The sequence below is a fragment of the Agelaius phoeniceus genome, chromosome 2, assembly GCF_051311805.1.
Source record: "Agelaius phoeniceus isolate bAgePho1 chromosome 2, bAgePho1.hap1, whole genome shotgun sequence".
NCBI lineage: Eukaryota > Metazoa > Chordata > Aves > Passeriformes > Icteridae > Agelaius > Agelaius phoeniceus.
The window spans coordinates 88,076,034-88,097,636 of record NC_135266.1 but is presented as its reverse complement, the minus strand read 5'-3'; the positions used below and the strand labels follow the sequence as shown (position 1 = coordinate 88,097,636).

The following is a 21,603-nucleotide window of genomic DNA, read 5'->3' as shown; positions in this document are numbered from 1 at the left end:
GAATAGAAAAATCTAGCTGGATCTCTGCATCTTTTAAAATGCACTCCAGCTGGAATGCTGTGCAGTCTTAGCTGTGCAAAACATCAGCTGAATGCCAGCTCCACATGGCATGTAAGAGGCCCTGAAAGGTTCTGAGGAGCACTTCTCAGGCATGGCTAGAAACACTGGCTATACCCAGGCTCTGCCTCAAGGATTGGCAAAGCTCTTCCCATCTGTACCTGGCAGGATGCCTGTGTTTCATATGGCCATGTCACAGGAATGGTCATGTCTGGAAAGCCACACTGTCAGGCTTTATTCATCAGGGTCATCGCATTTCAGGGAGACCTTTAGCTCCCATCATGAAATTCATGCTCTCTCAGCTACAGGATTTGGGCTGAATCCAGTCTCCTGAGATTCTCTGTGACATAATTAACCCTTATGTGATTTGCCTTAAGTACTTTTTTTTTTTGACACTTTTTTGTGATTGTTTAATCCAAGCATATTGATTTCTTTTCTGCCTAAGGTATCCATGATGGGTTTCTGCAGTTAGGATTTGGGAGCTTTCCTCTGTTCCAAAAATATCTGTAAATACTTCTTTAGGATTGCCCGGCATCTATGGAACAGTTTGTCTTCCTCCACACCACACTCATTCTCTCTGTTCTCCTCTCTGTGCAGACAAACAAGGATGGCTGCGCTACTTTCACAATAAAGACAGAAGCTCTGGAAATAAATGAAGCTGACAGCTACATAATTGCAAAAGGAAAAGTGGTGGAAAATGGAACAGGTACTGGATAATAAGTGGAGCATTCTCTTCTTCACAGGCAACATTTTTGGCTTTGGTCTTTATGTGGCAGTGGAATTTCTTTTGAAAAAGTAACTCGAAGGTTCCCATGTCTTCTGTTATGGCAATAGTCTCTATTCTAATACCTCTTCCATCTGTTTTGACCAGATTTCCTAATCCTTCCACTGTTCACCTCCCTTCATATGTGTGTAACGTCATAGTGATTGCCTGGACACCAGGGTGTTCCTCAGCCAGTTATAAAGTCCTAGACTGTTTAAACAGTCATCTAGTTTCCCTTTATCTTAAAAAACCACAAACAAATAAACCTATATGTAAAATAGATACATAAATCTATATGTAAATAGATACTTATAGCCTATTATGCATCATGTCATGAAGCAGGAAGCCCAGAAAGCTTGATGGAATAATATCCTAGAAGAATGTATTTTCTCTCCTAAATTTAGAGCTTGTAGATGTTATAGGTAGTGTTGAAGTACGTTTTTTACTTCTGCTTCCCTAAGAGCACTGCTTGAGATTCAACAGATTTTTCATTTCCCCACCCAGGAGCCCATTCTGAGGAAACGGCTCAAATTTCTGTTGCATGGATAAAGAAAGCTGTAGAGTTTATCAACCTCCATCCATTCTACAAACAAGGGATACCATACACAGGGAAGGTAACATTCATGGATCCCTTCTCTGCTCAGAATGCATCACAGATAAAATCTCTTGTGGGAAGAAAGGAACAGTCTCCAGGAAAGTCAATGCTGCTCTGCTGGCACCCAGAAACTAGGAGTGAAGCCTTGTGTAGAAGAAATTTTTTTCTCCCCATCCTAACATAGTATATTTCCTGGACTGGAATTCTGGGGCCAGCTGCAGTTTCTGGAGGCTTCTCCAGGAGCATCTCCTGAAACTAATCTGTGCATATGGGATGGGGGTGCGTCAGCAGGCACATAACATTCCCTTTGGATGAAAACTCATGGTAACTTGGCAGAAATCTCTAAAGCCTTGCACATCAGTTCACTGGCACTCATTTCTGGCTTGGGTCACCTGGGTGATGCCAGGACTGCTGTCCTGGGGCTAGAAACACTTTCACCTGGGCCAGTACTGACCTCAGCACGGAGGGCAAGGAACAGCAAGTGTTAAGTTGTTGGGGACAAATCTCTTTTTGATCATCAAAGATCCTCCAGCATTGTCCAAGAAACACCTCAGGATCTGAAGAGTTCACCTTTTCCCCCAACAGAGGTGTCTCATTTGCCTGTATTACTATTTTGTTCCAGTCCTGAACAGCTTCAAATTGTTGGTTTCATGTATTTATTAGACTTTTATTTGGATCCTTCCAACTGGTCTGAAAGCTAGAAGGGCTGAGGGAACCAAGTGATAGAAGCAATTAATATTAAGCACTGACAGTGCCTCAGAGTCTGGCACAACAGGGTGTTAACTTCCCCCCTTTCCCTACAGATGATCTTCCGCAGTGAAGAGTCTCCCCTCAGTAATGAAACAGTCCATCTAATAGTTGATGTCAATGATGAGGAGACACAGCTGTCACTCCTCACAGATGAGATGGGGGAAGCTCACTTCACACTGGATACCACCAGTTGGAACAGCACGATGGTTTCTCTGAGGGTGAGTACCAGCCACTGAAAATCTTTTGTCTGGTGTGGGGTTTGTTCCATGAAAAGATAAGAGGAAAAATGAGATTGTGGTCAAATCTACTAGGCTTAGATTTTTGCTAAAACTTTGTAAGAAGAAATCTTGTAAGAGACTTTAAAATGATGTTTCAACAAATTATTTTAGGCACAGAGATGTGCAGTCTGCCATCAGCTCAGGTGATAACAGAGTTTCAGCAGGTGTACAAGTTCCCTTGCATCACTTGGTACCAATTGTATTGCCACCTTGTGTTTATGTGCTCGGAAGGGTACCCACCGCCCTCCAGGTGACGACAGTTCATTTTCTGGTGAAGTTGAAGGAGAGGACTTCCATTGGCTGAAACCTTTCTACTCTGAGAGCAACAGCTTCCTGGAGATCAAGGCCAAGGATGGCATGATGTTCTGTGATCAAGAGCAGGAAGTGCAGGTGGATTATATCCTTTCCCAGAATAAACTCAGCTCTGAAGAAGACCACATTGATTTCTACTACTTGGTGAGCACAGAAGACAGCTGATTCTCAGGGCAAGGTTATGCTTACTGGCATTTTACCCTTTTCTCACAGCAAAGAGATACTCAAAGGAAAGATAAAGCTACTCCTAGACAGTCAGCTTGTGACTTCTGTTCTGCCCAAACCTGTGCCTGCTTTCCAGTTCCTGGACTTGCTCCTAGCCCCCAGCTGCATTGCTTTGTAATCCATGTCTTGACTTAAGCTTGGGTGATAGATGCCTGCCATTTGCCCTACTTTCTCTTATGTCCACATGGATGGCATTGGCTGGCTAGCCTGAACTCTGCCCAGAAGGTGAGCCCCAGATGTCTATATGTGTCTGGGGCAATCTGTCTGAGAACTAAGAGGCAATCTCTGGGGCAGCTGACATTCCCCCACCTGTATCTTCGCAGGGAAAAGCTTGAGAGGCCCTTGCACAGGGCCTTGATGCACACCAGAGGTATGCAATAGAGTTTTCATGAAGTCCACTTTCAAGAAAGTGAGTCAAAACAAGGGTGTGACTGAAGCCTAGCTGAGAGGTTATCTCTGTCTTGGTTACTGGACTGGACTCACTCATAGGATCAAAAAGTACTGGATACTAGTAATGCAAACATCAGAGTTCACAGGGTCTTAAGAGCAGAGCTTCATAGCCCATAGCTTCAGAAGTACCTGGCTTTGCACGCAGCCCCACCTTCTCATGGCCTGACCAACACCTCTCAAGTCCTACCCAGTTATACCATCAGCATCTCTGCTGCAGAGATGGAAATGGAAATCATGTCCCGCCAGAGGAACTTCTGGGGCAACATTTGTCAGATGCCATCCTCTCTTCCCGTGTTCTATTCACACTCTCCTCATGCTCTTGTAATTCAGACCCTTGAGTGGCACTTCTCTTTTTCTTTAGGTGATAGCAAAAGGCAAGATCCTTTTCAGCAGAAAGAAGAAGGTGCCAATTACCCAGCATGAGAGTGAGTAAAAACATGAGAAGTGTCTCGTAACACACTCCAGAAAACTGACCACTCTCCAGTGACTCTGTCTGCAGGTGTTATTCTTATCCACAGGTGGGAAATATTGAACTGAGTTCTTAGTGGTGATCCTTCTCCTAAGACCAACACAATCTCCTCTCAATTCAGAGTCTTTCTAGGCAACTGCTCCTTCTGTCTTGGCTAATTGATATAATATCCAATCTTATGACTTTGCTGCTAACTTGTACATTTGGAGAAAACATGAGTCAAAGAAATGGCTGGTATGCTTGGTTTATTGCTAATTTGTGACATTGTCTTTGTGGGGTGTTCTTATCTGCAAGGTAGAAATTGTTAAGTCCCTCTTTTGATTCTTAATGTGTGTCCCACTCCAGTGAGTTGATTTGTTTGGATGTTGTCCCTCTCTTCCTTGCTGCTGCCTAGTGCAGATCTGCAGGGCTCCTTCTCATTGACTCTGCCTGTTGGCAATGATTTCCTGCCTGACATCAAGCTTCTGGTGTATGCGATCTTCTCAGACGGAGAGGTGGTGGCTGATATGGAGCAGTTTGATGTAGAAATGTGCTTTAGCCATCAGGTGAGCAGAAATCACACAAGGAGTGTGATAGCATTGCTGATGTGCTCTGATCTGCTGTAGTTCCTGGTCCTGTTTTATCCTCATCCAAATGGTGTAAGCTGGATATATGCAAAACCAGATGCCCAAGTATTTTGGGTGGGAAACAAGACAGGTAGCCTCCTTCTCCCTGAATTCCTAGTTCTGCTCTCCACAACACCAACTGGCAAGCTTTGCTCAAGGAGTAAACCAGGTTCCCTTGAACTCTTTTTTCCCCCCATTCCCTGTTAGTGACTTGGGAACACACTGTCCCTCATATGCTCCCTAACACAGAAGAGAAACCTGTCTGCTTAGCTCCCTGTGGTAGTTCTGGATCAGAGGGTGGTGGATGTGTGGTGGTAGAGGAATTCTGGCTAGGGCTGTGTGCACTGCAGCCCCTTTAACCTTCCCAATGGATTTCCAGGATGGCTTGATTCAGCACTTCATCCCCCTTCCCTACCTTATTCAAAGTCTTTCCCTCTGCAACCCAGACATATAAGAGTCAGAGGGTCCCACTCTCCAAGGCTAAGCCCCCAGACCTTGTCTTCTTTTGTAGGTGGCACTGGAATTCTCACACAAGGAGGAGGTCCCAGGCTCACAAGTCAGACTGAACCTCATGGCTGCTCCAGGGTCCTTGTGCTCTGTGCGAGCTGTCGACAAGAGCGTCCTCCTGAAGAGCAACAAAATCCCAACAGCACACAGCGTGAGTGCAGCCTGCCCTGTCCAACTTCCTAACATCTGCCTGCCTTCTGCCTCCACGCATGGGTGGCAGGAAGCCCACAGGACATCCCAGGACAGCTGCAGTGTTAGGTGGCTGCCCTGCCATGCCCCTTCATCGGCCTCTCCTGAGCAGTTATGGGGTGATTGTGTCTCTCATCCTCAGCTCTGTGCTGTGAGCCTCTGCCTGAAGGCTGGTGGATGCTACATGGCACTGCAGGGGGAGGCAGAGAGGGCCACTTCAAGGAGATGCTGGTGCTATCTGCTTGGAGGGAGAGTGCTTAGCAGCCTCCCTCACATCCACATCTCTGCTCTACCATCTTCCACCAAACTGTGAGGTTAAGCCTTTAAAATGGAATTTTGCCCTGGCAGGGTCCTCCTATCTCTCTGCCCCAATCACTGCTGAGTTAAAACCATGCAACAGATCAGTGTTTTGGAGCAGTTCTTTAGAAAACAGTAGCTAGATGAGAGCACCCAGAGCACACAGTGGCTGGTGAAAAGTGGTCAGTATTTTGTCAGCACCCAGGTGGATTCTGAGGGTTGGAGAAGGGTTGGAGGCACCTACCTTAAAGCAGCTGCATGTTTCAGAGGAATTAATATAAAACTTGGAGTAAAAATACTGCAAAACCTGAAAATCCTAGCATAAATCCACAATGTGTACCAGAGATAAAACAGGTACATGCCTCATGCAAAGTAGTAAGTTAAATTATAGCAGTACATTGTGTTACAAAGAAGCCTCACCAAATCCAGGGGGATGCACTACACCAGTTGATAGGGCCCACAGTGTGATCTGGTGGTCCATTTCATAGGGATGCTGTCCTAGTGCAGAGCACTTGCATCATCTGCTGACAGGTATTTAAAGTAATAATCTTTAAATATGTAGATCAGATGTGCAAATACCTTGTATTTAAACTGAAGCATTTTTATCCTAATTTTGCACCCTGGTGTTGAAAGGCTTGAACTGTCTTGCAGCCTAAAAGCTGCTTGTCTACATCCACTGCTTGGAATGATGTCCTTTAGTATATATTATCCTATATATGTCCTTTATATTATGTACTTTAGTGTAAGCTGGGTCAGTGCCAACTTCCTCAACTGCAAAGCTCTTCAATACGGAATAGAAGGCTACAACCCAAAAGTTTGACCCATACACGTGGTTGTTGGCCAGCTCTGTTTGAAAACCTGTGTTTTTCCATTGCAGTTGTATTATAAAATCTTCAATAACAACTTCATGTTTGGGGGACGAGGCTTGCCTTACCGCCTGGAAGACTTTGAGGCATACCCTTGCCTGCCCCAGCAGCCCAGACCCCACAAAAAGGCTAGGATGGGTGCACCATGGTACCAAAGTGAGGCTGATGTCTATAACCTGTTTAAGGTGAGTGCCTACACCTCCTCTAAACTTTCCCAACTTTCCCCTAGTGTGTTCCAATATGCTGTCCTGAATGCCTACAAGAAGTCATCTGTTCCATGTTGTCCACTGTAGCCACACTCATTTGGGGACTATGGGGAAAGCTGAGTAAGCACAGTACAAACCACCTGATAAGAAGAAGATAATGTAAGAATGAACAAATTTACTTCAGGCTCCCATAACTACAAAGGGTGGGTGGCAAGAATACAGCAGTAACACCTGAGCACCTCACCATATTCTGACCTATCACTACTTGGCTATTATTGTATTTACAAACTGCTTTATTCTGTGTTTCATTGAGCATCTCCTTACTTATCCTCAAGCAGTTTAAATAAAAGGAAGTCTTTCACAGTTTGGCTTTATAGCTAACTGTCAAGACAAACAACAAAATAAACTGATATGCTAACAAGCATGATAGCCAGAAAAGTGTTAACATGTCTGCTAACTGAAATGCAAGAAGTGCTGAGTGCTGCTTCTGGCAGAATGCTCTTTAATGAAATATATGCAAAATATATGAGTTGAAGCACCTCAAAATAGGAGAAGAGGGTAACAACACAATGAAAACAACCCAAAATGTCTGAATTGCACGGGTTTCTTAATTTGACCGAACTCTACCACAAAAATACAGAACCTGATTCCCTTCAAAAGGCATGTTATTGTGCTGTCTCCTAGATGATTATTCCTTAAACTGTGTGTCATTGCTAGGGTTGGGCATATGAAGTGCACATCTAGTTGAAATCTGCTTGTATGAGAAGAAATAGTTGCTCCCAGTATTCCTCAGAAACTGGTTTCCATTCCTCATGCATTGGTCAGAGTCTGAGCCACAAAGTTATGCATATAAAGAAGCAGCATTTAAAAATGTTTCACCACTGGCCACCAGCCCCCATTTGATACCCATGATCATGAGATAATTTCAACATTCCTTGTTCCCTTTTATTTATCAATGATTTACTGTCTGTACTATTTTCCCAGAAACTGCGCATGAAAATATTTACCAACACTAGAATCAAGAAACCTGTTTCCTGTGTGCTTCCAGAGTTTCATAAAAAGATATTTCTAAGAAAAAACTCTATTCTTGGTAAGGAACAGACATGTCCAACTTCTTTAGTGAAGGGTCTTCCCTCTCCCAGTTCTGGCCAGCCTGCAGCTGAGACAACTGAGCCCCATCCTGCTGTGTTTCTTGTTTGTGTATAACAGCAACAAAGCTTGTGTCCATTTCAATGGACTTGATTCACAAATCACAGGTAGAAGCTCAAATCTCCATGCTTTCTTGGTGTCCCTGTGTTCACTGTTTTTCATACAGAATGTAGTGCGCTTTCTACCAGCACTTTCACAGATTATTTAAAGGAGTGTGACTCCATTTCAGTGTGCTGTCTCCTGCTGCATCCAGACCAAATTTGGATCTGTCAGACTGAGCCTTGGGCTAAACTCTATCCAGCTCTGTCTCCCTAAAGCTCTGTTCCCCAAATATACCCCCACTGTGTCAGATTCTCATTGAAACACCAGCCCTGTCCACTCACATTCTGTGTCACAAAACATTTGTGGTTTGTGTTAGATTGCCTGTGAATGAAGAGCTAGTTTCACCTGTAGTTATATGTGCTGTTTTCTGAGGTATCACTTGCTCCCTACCAGGCAGCCAAGCTACCCATGCTGATTCTAGACCTCACTCTGATGACAAGGAGAAGCCAAAACCACGGACGCTTTTCCCAGAGACCTGGATTTGGGATTTGGTATCTGTTGGGTAGGTAACAGCCTCTGCCATCCTTCCCCAGGGACACTCCTGGAGTATTCTGACTGCTTCTAAGCATGTCCTCCTCTTCTGCTTCTTGCTGCAGGGATGACGGACAAGCATCTCTCCAAGTTGCTGTACCTGACACCATCACAGAATGGAATGCCAACACCTTCTGTGTTGCCGATATTGGCTTTGGTTTCTCACCTCTGACCTCTCTTAGGGTCTTCCAGCCATTCTTTGTGGATGTATCACTGCCATACTCTGTGATCCAAGGAGAGACTTTCAAGCTAAAAGCCACTGTCTTCAACTACCTCAAGGACTGTATCCAGGTGAGTCCCTCCAAGCGAGTTTCCCCAGTTACATGGCCTCTGTCAGAACAAAATCTTGAGCCCAAAGACAAACTCTGAGCTCCTCAGGAGCCCTTGATGCTGGTATCTGGGACATAAAGCATAACCTTGCACTTTATCACCCAGGTATTTGCTGCTTGGTGCAGTGCCTGTTACTAACACTAACCCAATGTGTGCCTGTACATCCAACCATGCTCAGGTCCACACCACTCTCACAGAGACCCCAGAACTGAAGGTGGATGCCTGTCCAAGCTGCCAGTTCACCAGCTGCCTCTGTGCCAACGAAGCAAAAACCTTCGTGTGGAACGTGATGGCCACCAAGCTGGGTGAGGCTGGGCAGAGGGATGCGGGGCAGCTCGTGGGAGGAGGGGTGGAGCTTGCCCATGTCTGCATGTCTGGATCTAATGCTTGTACATACAGCTGTCTGCTGGAAGTGCTCAGCAACGTGTCCCTGTGCTCCCTGCAGGCAGAGTGAACGTCACTGTGAGCAGCGTGGCAGAAGAGTCACACAGTCTGTGTGCTAACAAGATTGCTGTGACACCTTTGCAAGGAGGGAGAGACGCAGTGATAAAATCTCTGCTTGTGAAGGTTGGTCACATCTCAGGGTGGAGAACCCCTGGTGACAGGGTTTGTCCCCTGGGGCAGTCAGCAAGATGCTAACAGGAAGTTTAGCCCCTTCTTGGACATCAGACCAACTTGCTAAGGCAAGGTGTCTTCCTTTCCTGTCCTCCCTATCTGAACTACTCTGTCTCCATCTGCAGCCAGGAGGTGTCCTACAAGAGAAGACCCAAAATGCCTTTCTCTGTCCTGCAGGTAGGGGACAAAAATTCCTGACTGCCATTGATATGAGACCAGGATGGAAGGGATAGGGTAACTGCAAATACCCAGAGGAGGGAGGGAATGAATCAGAGAGCAAGCACTGGCGGCACCATCCTGCCTGGGAGAACAACCACTATAATTTGTCCTTGTCAATCTTTTACCTGGCAAAATTTCCTGAATTAAGGCATGTGTTTGCAAGTCTTGGCTCCTGTGACTCGATGTCACACTATGCTTCACCTGGGTCTCCTTGGATGTTTCACTTGTACAAATAGTTTCTTTCATGGGATAAATGTCTGGGTTCTGCCTTCCTCAGATAACACCATCTCTGAAGAATTCTCCCTGACTCTGCCTGCAGAAGTGCTGGAGGGATCTGCCCGAGTCACGTTCTCTGTGATTGGTGAGAAAGGCTTTTCCTGCTCTTGGGTCTGTGGTGAAAAAAACTTGCGTAAAGCTTTGGCCTTATTAATGCATTGACCCAGCTCCTAATGAGATAATTTGTAAGGGGTGTGACATTAGCCTCAGAAATATTGATCAAGTAATCTTTTCCAATATTTAAGTGAACCAAAACAATCCTTGCGTATTTCCACCAATGTTGTCTTTGCAATTCCTTTCCCATCTTGATACCCACTCAGGAATGACAGCTCTCTTTACTTTTCCTCAGACCCCCTCAAGCTTCCTTTCCTCCTCCCAGAACCATGATGGCTTTCCTTTCTGTGCTGGCCTAATGTAGGAAGGGTCACCAGAAATCTCAATCATGTCTGTTCAGAAGGGACTGGCTCTTTTCTAGGATGCCAGTAGAGCCTAGGGAATGCAGCAGTCCTTTTGCTTCACACTGCTCAGTGTCTGTGCTTTTCCTTTCTCATGTCTCTCCTCTCAAATGTAAGGTGATATCATGGGTCCAGCACTCCAAAATTTAGACCAGCTGCTAGACATGCCCTTTGGCTGTGGTGAACAGAACATGGTCCAGTTTGCACCAAACATCTTCATTCTCCAGTACCTGAACAAGACTAAACAACTGGACCCAGAAATTAAGGCTATAGCACTGACATTTCTGATAATAGGTAAGCATTGTCCTTCTTCCTTCTGCTGCAAAATGAAGCTGCTAGAAATCAAGAGTGTGGGGCATAGATGTGGTGGGGAGCTGAAGGGCAGGAGTGGGAGTGACTGCCAGAGCTGTGACAAAGGAAGGCATCACAGAGAAAAGGGAAATGTCTTATGGAAAGAAAAGTTTCTGAAGAAAGCACAACTTGTCTCTACTGGTAATTGAGGTACTAAGTCTGCTTTTTTGAGAAAGGTGTAGGTAATTAGTGATTTCCATCATTATGTGATGCCTGTTCATTTCCTTATCAGCCCAAGGCTCACAGAAGCACCTTGTGAAAAGACAGCATCAGCTGCTATTACATGGAATAACAAGTAGCCTTTGGGAGTAAATAGGAATTCAGTAGCTTAATGTTTCCCTGTGTTTTAGAAAATATATTTTGGGGTCATGTAAGTTCTCTCCAGTATAATCTGAATTTAATATAGTGCCTATGTTCGTGTCTCATGTTGTAATGTGCCTCATATTTCAGCCTGCCAGTCTCCTTGTCTGGACAGGATTTGACTCCTTTTCTTTCCCCCTTTTTCTCTGGTATTGCAAGCACGTACTGAGATCATGTTCATGTATTTGGGAGAGTGGGGTCTACCCAAGAGAATGGTGGTGGCAGAGAGGAAAGACAAAGGGTAAACACTAAGGCCATGAGGAGGGTGGAGGTAGACCAAACAGATGCAGACAGCATTCTGCCCTCAAGGTTCAAAGGCATGGCTTTGTTGCTTCCTGTATATCCTGTAAAAAAAGTGTTTTGTTGAGTCCCAGCAGGGTTAGGAGGAATGCTGAAAAGTAATTAATGTTTCATTTGTGTCCCCTCTAGGAAAAGCCTTCCTCCTCACTCCTACCACTCTTTTTGTTCACAGCAAAGCCCCTGAGGGCTCCCTGGCACATGGGGAGCCATGAGGTGGCTGAGCATGTCACCCTTCTGCCAAACAGTAGGGCAGGAACCCACAGCACTGGCTCCAAACAGCTCCAGTAATGCAGATCAGCCTCCTGGCCACTTCAGCAGTGCTGTGCAGCTGCTTCTGTCACACTGATGCTGTGGGGTGCAGGGGGAGCTGGGGCTGGTGTCCTTGTCTCAGCAGCTCTGACTGTAAGACTGGTGAATCCTCTTGCTCTGGAGCCATCTTCCCATGGCTGGGATACAGTTTGAGGTGCTACAGGTGCTCACAATCAGCCATGTCTTGTTGTCACAGGGTACCAGCGTCAGCTGCTCTACAAACATGACGATGGCTCCTACAGTGCCTTTGGGAAAGGTGATGAGCAGGGCAACACGTGGTGAGTGACCAGAACTGCTACTGTCACCCTAAACCCGTCGTCCTTGCTGGTTCATCTCCTGGCTGTGACATGGGATTCCTCTGTGCTCTGGTCACAGGCTGACAGCTTTTGTAGCCAGGTCCTTTGGGCAGGCCAGCTCCCACATTCACATCGACAAGGACCACGTGCAGAGCGCTCTGCGCTGGCTGCAGAAGCACCAGCTGCCCAGTGGCTGCTTCCAGAGTGTGGGGAAGCTCTTCAACAATGACCTGAAGGTATGGCTGCCAGACATGGGAGTGGGAGCAGGAGGAACTCATGGTGAGGCACGGGGTTGCTTCCTCAGCCTTTTCCACTGTGAGCTGTTGTTGGGATCTTTAGCTGGTCAGAGTGACTCCGAGAAAAGTTAGAAAGTCTCTTTTCCCAGCCTGGCACTCAAAGAAGGAGTCAGAGCTCTTCATTTCTCGATCTCAAGGTTATTTATTTTATCTTATCTATAAAATTCTTTCTCCTGTCCTGCCAAGGTCCGCTCAGCAGGAAAGTCAGAGGCACTCTGCCTGCCCCTGGGGTGGTGTTATGTCTTTATACTTAAAACTACAAGTACAATATTTACAATTACTTTCCAATACCTATCACCTATGTTAGACAGTGAGCTTCTACTCTAAACCAATCTAAAAGTGCCAACGTCACAGCAGAAGATGGAGGCCAAGAAGAAGAAGAAGGAGAAGGGGTGGACATACCCAGATTCATCCATCTTGTCTCCTGAACCCCCATTCTAAAAACCCCCAAATCTACTTTTTCACCCTGTGATAAATTCACTATCATTCTACTTAATTTGTCATGGCTTGCAGATCTTCATCTAAGGTTGGTAACTTCCTCCACAGATCATAATGAAATCCACAGGCATTTTGGGCTCTGTGCCAGGGTCTCTGAGATGCCTAGCAGGGGTCTTGGCTGCTCAGGACAGCCAGAAGGATGTCCTGGGTCCTGACAAGCAGTAGCCCAAAGCAATGTCCCCATGGCCTAGCACAGCTAAGGCATCTTCCCAGACCTGAATGAAAAACGTGGCCTAAACCAGCAGTCATTTCCTCTGTGTGAGGTTTTAGACTCTGCTAGGCTTTCTTAATTTTCACTCTAGCCCAAAAGACAACATAGCTAATTGTGCCAAGGCACTTCAAGGGCACAGGGAAATGAGAAATCTTTTTCTATTTTAGTGCTTGTCTAGAACACGCTGGCTGGATTCTCCCTCTTCTCATACCTTACAGTGCACAATACTCTGTGCTCTAATACAAGATTGTCTGAAGACACAGTTGTCCTTCCACTGCCCCAAAAATATGACTCCTCCTAGAGCTTTTCATCCCCCAAATGATGCCTGCAGTGTAGCTGGAAATGCACCAAGCTCTTGGTGAACATGCCCCAGAGCTTAGGTACTGAGCAGCGCGTGTGCAGTATGGCAATACTTGGGTTCATCACCTTTGTAAAGGTACAAATAATCCACAGTGGTCAGATTACAAAATTGCCCATGTTAAATACAAGCCAAATTTCTGAAAGAAAACAGGCTGCTACATTCATAAAGCAAAGGGTTACACATTTTTTTCCTAAAATTTGAATGCAGTACAAAATAAAACCAGAGTGTACATGTAGACTGTTCATCCTTGTCTGACTGTCATTAATTTCCCACCTTGAGCTTTCTATCTGAACAGAACTTTTTGGAACAGGTTTTGCACCTCCACCTGCCTCACACTTAAAAAGTTTCTTCTAGTCTGTGTGAATGACACTTCTTGGCATTTTAGCCCAATTTCCCCCTCTCATTTTAGATGTATTCTTGTCTCATATCTGAGGATGTAAGCAGAACTTCCCCAAGAATTAATGCCCTCTGAGATGAAAAGCAGCTCCTCAAAGCCTGTTAAACACATATAAACCTGTAGTTTCTCAAAGCCAGATGACTTATATGTAAACTTGCATAAATTCTTCTTTATGATGCAAATCCTGCATCATAAAAACTTTATTCAAGTGTACAGTGGTAACACATTTAATGAGATAAATTGCTTTACAGTTTGTTTCATGCCTTTCTATGAGAAGGGATGTCTAGGCTGTTTGAACAACATGGCTGAGACTGCCCTCAACAGCAAACTTGCAGCAAGCAGATTTTCAGCAAGTGAGCCTGGAGGGCTTTCCTGGCCAGGAATGCCCAGAAGCACATTGCTGTGCTCTCTCAGATGCAGTTTTTGGGGCTATGCAATGACAGGCAAGCAGTGGTTGGGTTTGTCCTTTCCTGATGACTGTCTGTGTGCTTGCAGGGCGGTGTGGATGACACAATCTCATTAACAGCCTATATTGCTGCTGCACTGGTGGAGCTCCATCTGGAGAGGAATGTAAGTCACACCTGAACTCCTGCAGGGCTTGGGGGCATGCTCCTCCATTCATTCTTCCCCTGGCTGGGGGCTTCAGGGACTACCCAGCATGAGCTGGTGAAAGGTTCTGTCATTCCCACCTTGCTACACAAAACCAGGAAAATTTTATCTCGGTGAGGAGTTCTTAATATAAATGGCCTGATTTGCAGCAAAGCAGAGCACTTGCTTTTCCCAGCTCATCTCAAGGGAAACAATTGTGTCGGAAAATAACAAAGGGTTTGGAGGGAGAGGCAAGGGTTTTTGTTAAACTGATCAACAGGGCTGAAGGAGGAAAAAAAGACTACTTTTCAGGTATGCACTGTCCCCCTTCCCCCACATAAAAGCAGTGATCTTCAAGACAAGTGTAGACGGTTCTAGAAAAAAAGAAATTATATTCCAGGCTTAATGGTACATTCTAAAAACATCATACCCTTCAGGATCAGACACCCACAGCAGAGTCTCTGACAATTCTGAGCCAGCATGTTACCAGACACTTCCTACAGCTGGATTCTCCAGTGTATTAGCAATCCCCTATCCCAATAATAAGTCCAGCACACCTTTGCTTTCAACCCACAGTCAGTGATGCTTTGACCACTCTACCTCACATCTCACAGTCCTGGAAGAGATGCTAGCACTAAAGTACATCAATGATGTGTCTGGGATAGATGTTCACAACAACATGGTGTTTGGTCAGAGGAAATTCACTTGGTTTGGATTCCTTTTTCAGGACACCATGTTGGAAAATGCCTTACATTGCCTCAAGAATGTAACACTTGATGAGACAAGCCTCTATGTCAAGGCTTTGATGGCTTATGTCTTCACACTGAGTAAGGACATGGAGATGAGAAAGCAGCTCCTGGATATGGTACAGAAGGAAACTGGTAGGTTGTTGCTTTGGGGTCCTAGAGATCATGACTGTGTTGAAGGTCTGATATCTGTAGCATTTAATTGCAGTATTCTGGGAGATTCAGCTATTCACAAATACACTTTTGTGTCAGAAAATCATAATTTATTCAAACTATGACAATCTCTAGTTTTCTCAGACCCAGGAAACAATTTCTAATCAAAAGAAGCAGAGGTTATCCATGCTTAATTTGTGCAGTTAAAATGCTTATTTGTGTCATGGTGCTCCTGTAATTCTTCAGCAATTCATACATAGTACAAGAGATCTTGCAGAGCAAACTTGTTTCACCATGTCTGTTCAGCTGCTGGTCAGAACATTTACTTGAAAAATTCAAATGTTTTGACTGATTCCCCATTGCTGTGTTACTCAGCTCAGGGCCCTTGGATGGGTGGGCCTTTACTGCTGAGCTTGGTTCTTCCTTTTGTCTCATTAGCTTGGGAAAAAAAATAGACTTCTGTCCTGAGTGAGGATTCTGGGGTAGGTGTTCAAAGCACCTAAGCCTATGGTTAAATATTTGATAATATTACCTAAGCTGGTTTAAGTAAGTTCTTCCTCACATTTCCTTGTCTGGCAGTGTGGTGAACTACATTGAGGGCTGAAAAATAACATATTAACAAAACAAAGGGAGAGAGGATTTTTCAGCCTGACCAGCTACCAGTGCTGAGTGTTGCTCACTGCATAGCCACTCAAGCTGCCAGCTGGAACAGGAAGGAGTAGAATTGCACATATTCAGTGCAGTACCTGTTCAGAGCTGCCTCTGTGATAATACACATGGAAGAAGGAAAATACCTTCCATTGTGATAAACATAATGAAGGTTCTCTGTAGAGGACTTTAGCTAAATTCTGAAGTCTTGAGGCTGGTATTATGCAAACAAGTGAAGGTTTTTTCTGAGAACTGACTTTGAATTTAAAAGCATTTCAGGTTTTCACACTTGTACCATTGCAGAAGATTCCTACACAATTAAGCCTGGCACAATTAGCTAAATTCTTAGCTGAATTTGGTTAGTCTCCTACTACCACTGCAGGAAAATATTCAGCTGGACTCAGATGTATACAGTGCTTGTGAGCTTGAACCTGAAATGGGAGCCCAGCTCTTGCTTAAATTGCCCTTCACTATGCACTGCATAGTGAGGATGCCAGCAAAGTTGGGTAGTAAAGTATCTCCTCAAAGACTGAGAAGTTCTGTACAAAAGGCACAAGTGATTGGAAAGATGAGTCCTAGAGCTTTTCAGCACAGGGGGTCCTGTTATTCTATACTAGGCAAATGCAGAAACAGCAAAAATGCTGAAGCTTGGAGACATAACTTTGAATATATAGGGATCTACAGTTCTTCTCTTCCACATATTTCTTCCCCCATCAGCACAGCTACTGACATCTCAATCTGCTGATGAAACGTCTTCTTCCATGATTGAGACAGTAGCCTACATCATCCTGGCTCATGTCTCCAAACCAGACTCGTCATTTAATGAAGCCTCACTGAGCAAGCTTGTGCACTGGCTCAGTGCACAAAGAAATGCCTTTGGAGGATTTGCTTCCACACAGGTAACAAACCAGGGAAAATCATGGGGGCAAAAGTTGTTGTGCCTGGAGTCATGTGCACATCTCTCACGTGCATGTCACTCTAGACCCATCCTTTGCAGACAAAGGTAAATGAGCCCTGTTTGGGAAAGGGAGTGCTATGGGGAAACTCTTCTCTGTGTAGTGTAACTGGGATTACCCAGGATCTCTGGCACTGCTAAGCCCAGAGCTCACAAGCTGCCTGTTCTAGGTAAGAAAAATCATCCTGCTGCCTGTGGCACAGGCCCTACCTATGCACTTAGTGGGATAGAGCCTGCCTGTGTCAGAGTGTGAATCAGGGCCATGAGGACTGTAGTTCTCTCTGCAGTCCCTGAACTGCTGTGCTGGGTCTTGTCCTGCAGCTAAGTGACTCTGACTCTCCCTCCAGGACACGGTTGTCAGCCTGCAGGCCCTTGCTCAGTATGCAGCCCTGATTCCTCAGGAGATGAGAGATGTCAAGGTGGCAGTGAAGGGAAAGGGGGCTTCTCCACTGGAGTTCCATGTGCACAGGAACAACAAGTTGGTCCTGCATCAGACATCTCTCCCTGCAGACACAGGGAGCTACACAGTGCAAGCGACGGGCAGTGGCTGCGTTTATGTGCAGGTGCGTACGCGTGAGGAACAGAGCTCTCAGGCTTTGCCTCTGACTACTGAAGGGAGGTTTGGCTTTAAGCAGCTACTATAGCCTCAAGTTCTGAGTAGGATTTTGCCTTCTAGGCAGAATCATGTCAAACTTGAAGGTACTCAGGTGTACTTTGTTGACAGGGTTTCATGTAACCATCTCTGGTATCTCCTCAGAAATGTCTCAGCTTTGCTGTCCTATCCTACAGAGGAATGTCATTAATAAGAAACCAGTAGATCTGAAGTCAGAAGTAATGAGACACAGAAGAGTACATGCTTTGATTTTGAATGTTTGTTGTTGGTGTCACTGCTTCAGGAGCTGGACACTTCTGACACAAAATTCTTTGGGTGTTTATCACATGCAGACATGAGGAGTGAAGTGGTACCACAGTCTTCTTATTCCAGTATACACCGACACAACTGGTCCATCAGGAGGATACATCTTATTTTTCTGGCAGTGTTGACAGTTGTTCACTTGTGAGCCATTCATCCATCAAAGAACTCAAGTCACTCCCTGTGAACACCTTTTCTGCTGGGTCACTTCTGTTCAGATGATGCCCACAGAGAATCTTATGATGCTCACAGAGAATCTGCAAGCAGTGTCTAGTCAAGGGGACACACCAATTATTAATTGCTAATGCATGTAGGAGGTAACTAGAACCATACTACACTTGCATACAGTCAGTGAGCATAAGACACCTGATGAGCACGTGCTGGGGAGGCAGTCAGTCACCAGGCAGGTGGAGGAACATTGGCCTATGCTGCTCTTTGGATGACTTTCATCCTCCTACCTGCTGAGCTGTCTTCTTCCAATTTTTAGTTCTTCTTCTTCAGGGATGGTAATTGTTCTGCCAGTATTTTCCTATTTATTGAGACCTAGAGCTACTGACTATTAGCATGTCAAGAGTTAACAGTTACACTTCTTTCTCCTCCTGGGGCTGTTTTAGCTAATGTGCTTCCTTGAACCTTAACAGATAGTTATTTTTTTTATGGGACTGAATGAGGTTTTGAATCACAGATAGTTGAGTCTCCGAGTTTTGAGTTGCATTTGACAGGTGTATCTGATGCAATGTGCTAAACAGCACATCTCTGAACAGAAAGTGCATTTGAGTCCAACTGTGTTAGCCACTGTCTACCAATCCATTAAAGCTGGATGCATAGGTAGTGCTTTACTCAGGGAAACTCTGGGGCACTTCACAGAGATGTTTTCTCCCCCACCAGACTACTTGGTACTATAACATCCCACCACCAAAAACAGAAGAGGTCTTTCTCCTGAATGTGGAAACGGTACCAAGACAATGTGATGGTGTCAGGAAAGAGTTTGACATACGTGTGTCTGTCAGGTATGAGATCCTCTTTCTTCAGTGGAAAAAAGTATGAACCCAGTTATATGACTAGAACCCCAGGAAAGCCTCCTGTCTGTAGAATCACAGACAGAGGATTACTTTCTTCTTCTCTATAGATCCCAAGGAGATTGCTAACTAAGAATTAAGGCCTGGAGAAGCGTGGCAGTGCACTGGTAGTGTCTTGCACGACCACAGCAACCATCTCAGGCAGCTCAGCAGTCCCCAGAGCACCAGCAGCTGAGCTCCCATGTTGGCATCCTGGGCTGAACCAGCCCTGAGATGCATCCCCCTGTAGTGTGAAGCACTGCTGGAACTAGACAGCAGAAACTCCAGTCCCTATCCATATTTCACTTGCCTGCATATGTCTAGAGTGAGAGTCTTGATCCACATCCTCCATGCCTTACTGTCCTTACTTAAGAGGACAATAAGAACAGTAAGAAAGAGAACAATAGCAACATTTCCACTCTCTGCCTGTAACAGCAAAGGTCATTTCTCTACCTTGGAGAGGGCAATCAGGAATAATATGGCCGGAAGCCATATTATTTCTACATTAACCATAACACATTTGCTGCACAATCTCTGTCCATATTGAGTGAGTAGATGGGGACCAATTTTTGTCCCTTTGTCCCACCAGTTAGACATGTGATATGAGCTTTCATATCACTATAGGGCAGAGCAAAGTTTGGAAGTGTCCATTTGTATCTCCTAGAAATGCTGTGCTGCCTTCCACATCTAACCTGCTTCTCTCCTGACCTCCTTCAGATATGTAGGGGACCGTGGGACGAGTAACATGGCCCTGGTGGAGGTGGAGATGCTGTCAGGGTTCATTCCTGTTCAGAGCTCTGTGAAGGAGGTAAGACTTCCTTTGGCTTTCCTTGAGGATATCAAAATCTATTTTCCAGATGTATCTCAGTCAGAAATATCCAAACATTTAAGAAGTGTCGTAGAACAGGAATTACTAGTGCAGATATAACAGGCTATTTCACAAGGCAATTTTCCACTTGCACAAGTGGGTTGTGCAGTTTTCATGTTCATAGTGAGGACTGCATACACAGGAAGAGGTCAGAGAGAAGATGAAAAAGCACCTAGTTAGAATCACCTGGCATGCACTGGGCCCCTTTGCACTTACCAGTGCCATTTTTAGGGATATTCCATAAAGTGGTGTTGAATCCCATAGTGTTGTTCAATGACATGCCCCAGTGTTCCACACAATAGCTAGAGAGATCTGACATTGCCTCGTACTAACCAGTTTTCCCTTTGCTACAAGTGATGACAATAGGAACATGTTCCAAGGACACTGGTACCAAAACTGAAAACTATTTTCTAAGGCTTGATGTGCTCCCAGCAACCTCAATGCCACGGAATGCAAACTTGACTAGTCCTCAGGCTAGGCTTAGTGTTTTTGTCAACAGTGGTTCACTAACAAATTCCAAATCTGCTGTGAAACAGGGAAGGCCAATAAGCTGATGTTAACCATGCTTATCTCTTGCCTTCCTATACAGCTGGAGAAGATACCCCTCGTGAAAAAGACGGAGATAAAACCAGACAAAATCACAATCTACTTGGAGGAGGTAAGAGGAAGACCACAGGGAACTGTCCATTCATGTAGTAGCAACTGAAGTACTTTGCATGGGGACTTTTGCAGATTAGAAATACAAATCTCTAGGCTGGTCAAGCAGGCTAAACTTATCACAGAAGAGGCAGAGGGTGGAAGAACCTGCAAAGGTAGAAAAAAACCCTTTGATGCAGAAGGAGTAAAGTTAGTATGTAGGTGATTTTGAGATGATCAGTGCATTTCTACTCACTTCCATTCTTCTCTCCAGCTGGGTGAGAGTTCCCTGAAGCTTAACATCTCAGTGGAACAAGATGTTGAAGTGCAGAATCTAAAAGCTGCAACAGTGCATGTCTATGACTACTATAAGCCAGGTGAGATTTCACTGACATTGGTGTAAAGTAACTATTCTACCCCCCACTCAGACATAATTATGGCTGTGACCCTAATTCCCTTCAAACCCCTTATTCCAGTGCATGTCCTCCTGCAATTTCAAACTTGGGTTTCCTCTGTACAAAATTTCAATATTCAGGTACCCAGTGGCTTAGAAAAGTTCTTGAGACAAGGCTGCCTGGCACTAGGATTATGATGTGGGGTGTTATGTGTTCCATGACTATGTTTTTTTCATCTAGCTTCAATATAGAAGACTTCTCTCACAATTTGCCATGAGTTCTCCAGCTTTTAAGCTTTCTTGAGAATACTTAGGCACTTATTGAAAATCAGTATTACGTAGTGCTACCCTGATCCACTAGAAGGCAGAATTTAGCTGTATGCATTTCATGTAAAGTGTAATAATCCTACAATCCATTGTGTCCTGCCATATCTCAGAGGAAAATAGGAAAATAATTTGTTACCCTTTAAAGCTCTAAATGAATTATTAACACAGAGAAGAGAGATTTTGATTATATTTTGAGTCTTTCTGATTACTCTGTGCTCAGTATGAGACAAAACAGCAGATGGAACATTAAGAATTATTTTTTTAAAAAAATTTGAGAACAAAATGGAAAAACTGCCACTGGAGATTTCAAAAGCAGCACTATGTGTCATATACTAAATTCCATTCTTGTTCCCCTTTCCACCGTGGCAAGAAAAGGACACTTTTTAATCCAGGTATTACAGAGCTAAATATTGACACCTAATATGCTCTCCCTCTGCTATTTCATCCTGTACAAGAATTTTTGTGCTTAGTACATACAATTTAAAGAGTGTTATCTGACATGAAAATACTAATTATCACTAAATAAGCCAGGCTATCAGGACACGCTGTGGAAAGGTTTTTTATTTACAAAAGATGTCCTTGCATTAGAAGGTATCACAGTGCACAAGGTGATCTTTTACAGCTGTGTGGGATACATGTTGTGGGGACAGATTGCTGGCCTGACCCACTAGAGACATTTCTTTGTTCCTGCA

General features: G+C 44.7%; 1 protein-coding gene across 1 annotated transcript in view; it reads left to right on the top strand.

Moving 5' to 3' along the window:
* Positions 1 to 21,603, top strand: part of LOC129132199 (alpha-2-macroglobulin-like protein 1) — a 28,221-nt gene that overhangs the window by 6,029 nt on the left and 589 nt on the right. The window contains exons 10-35 of the mRNA XM_054651233.2: positions 655 to 763; positions 1,325 to 1,434; positions 2,219 to 2,383; positions 2,675 to 2,899; positions 3,792 to 3,855; positions 4,299 to 4,444; positions 5,016 to 5,162; positions 6,375 to 6,548; positions 7,554 to 7,659; positions 8,214 to 8,322; positions 8,417 to 8,642; positions 8,860 to 8,986; positions 9,127 to 9,248; positions 9,422 to 9,473; positions 9,793 to 9,876; positions 10,364 to 10,540; positions 11,763 to 11,844; positions 11,942 to 12,098; positions 14,121 to 14,195; positions 14,941 to 15,094; positions 16,478 to 16,659; positions 17,063 to 17,278; positions 18,517 to 18,638; positions 19,404 to 19,494; positions 20,144 to 20,212; positions 20,465 to 20,567. Of these exons, the coding sequence (XP_054507208.2) occupies positions 655 to 763; positions 1,325 to 1,434; positions 2,219 to 2,383; positions 2,675 to 2,899; positions 3,792 to 3,855; positions 4,299 to 4,444; positions 5,016 to 5,162; positions 6,375 to 6,548; positions 7,554 to 7,659; positions 8,214 to 8,322; positions 8,417 to 8,642; positions 8,860 to 8,986; positions 9,127 to 9,248; positions 9,422 to 9,473; positions 9,793 to 9,876; positions 10,364 to 10,540; positions 11,763 to 11,844; positions 11,942 to 12,098; positions 14,121 to 14,195; positions 14,941 to 15,094; positions 16,478 to 16,659; positions 17,063 to 17,278; positions 18,517 to 18,638; positions 19,404 to 19,494; positions 20,144 to 20,212; positions 20,465 to 20,567 (3,394 nt within the window). The remainder of the gene's footprint in view (positions 1 to 654; positions 764 to 1,324; positions 1,435 to 2,218; positions 2,384 to 2,674; positions 2,900 to 3,791; positions 3,856 to 4,298; positions 4,445 to 5,015; positions 5,163 to 6,374; positions 6,549 to 7,553; positions 7,660 to 8,213; positions 8,323 to 8,416; positions 8,643 to 8,859; positions 8,987 to 9,126; positions 9,249 to 9,421; positions 9,474 to 9,792; positions 9,877 to 10,363; positions 10,541 to 11,762; positions 11,845 to 11,941; positions 12,099 to 14,120; positions 14,196 to 14,940; positions 15,095 to 16,477; positions 16,660 to 17,062; positions 17,279 to 18,516; positions 18,639 to 19,403; positions 19,495 to 20,143; positions 20,213 to 20,464; positions 20,568 to 21,603) is intronic.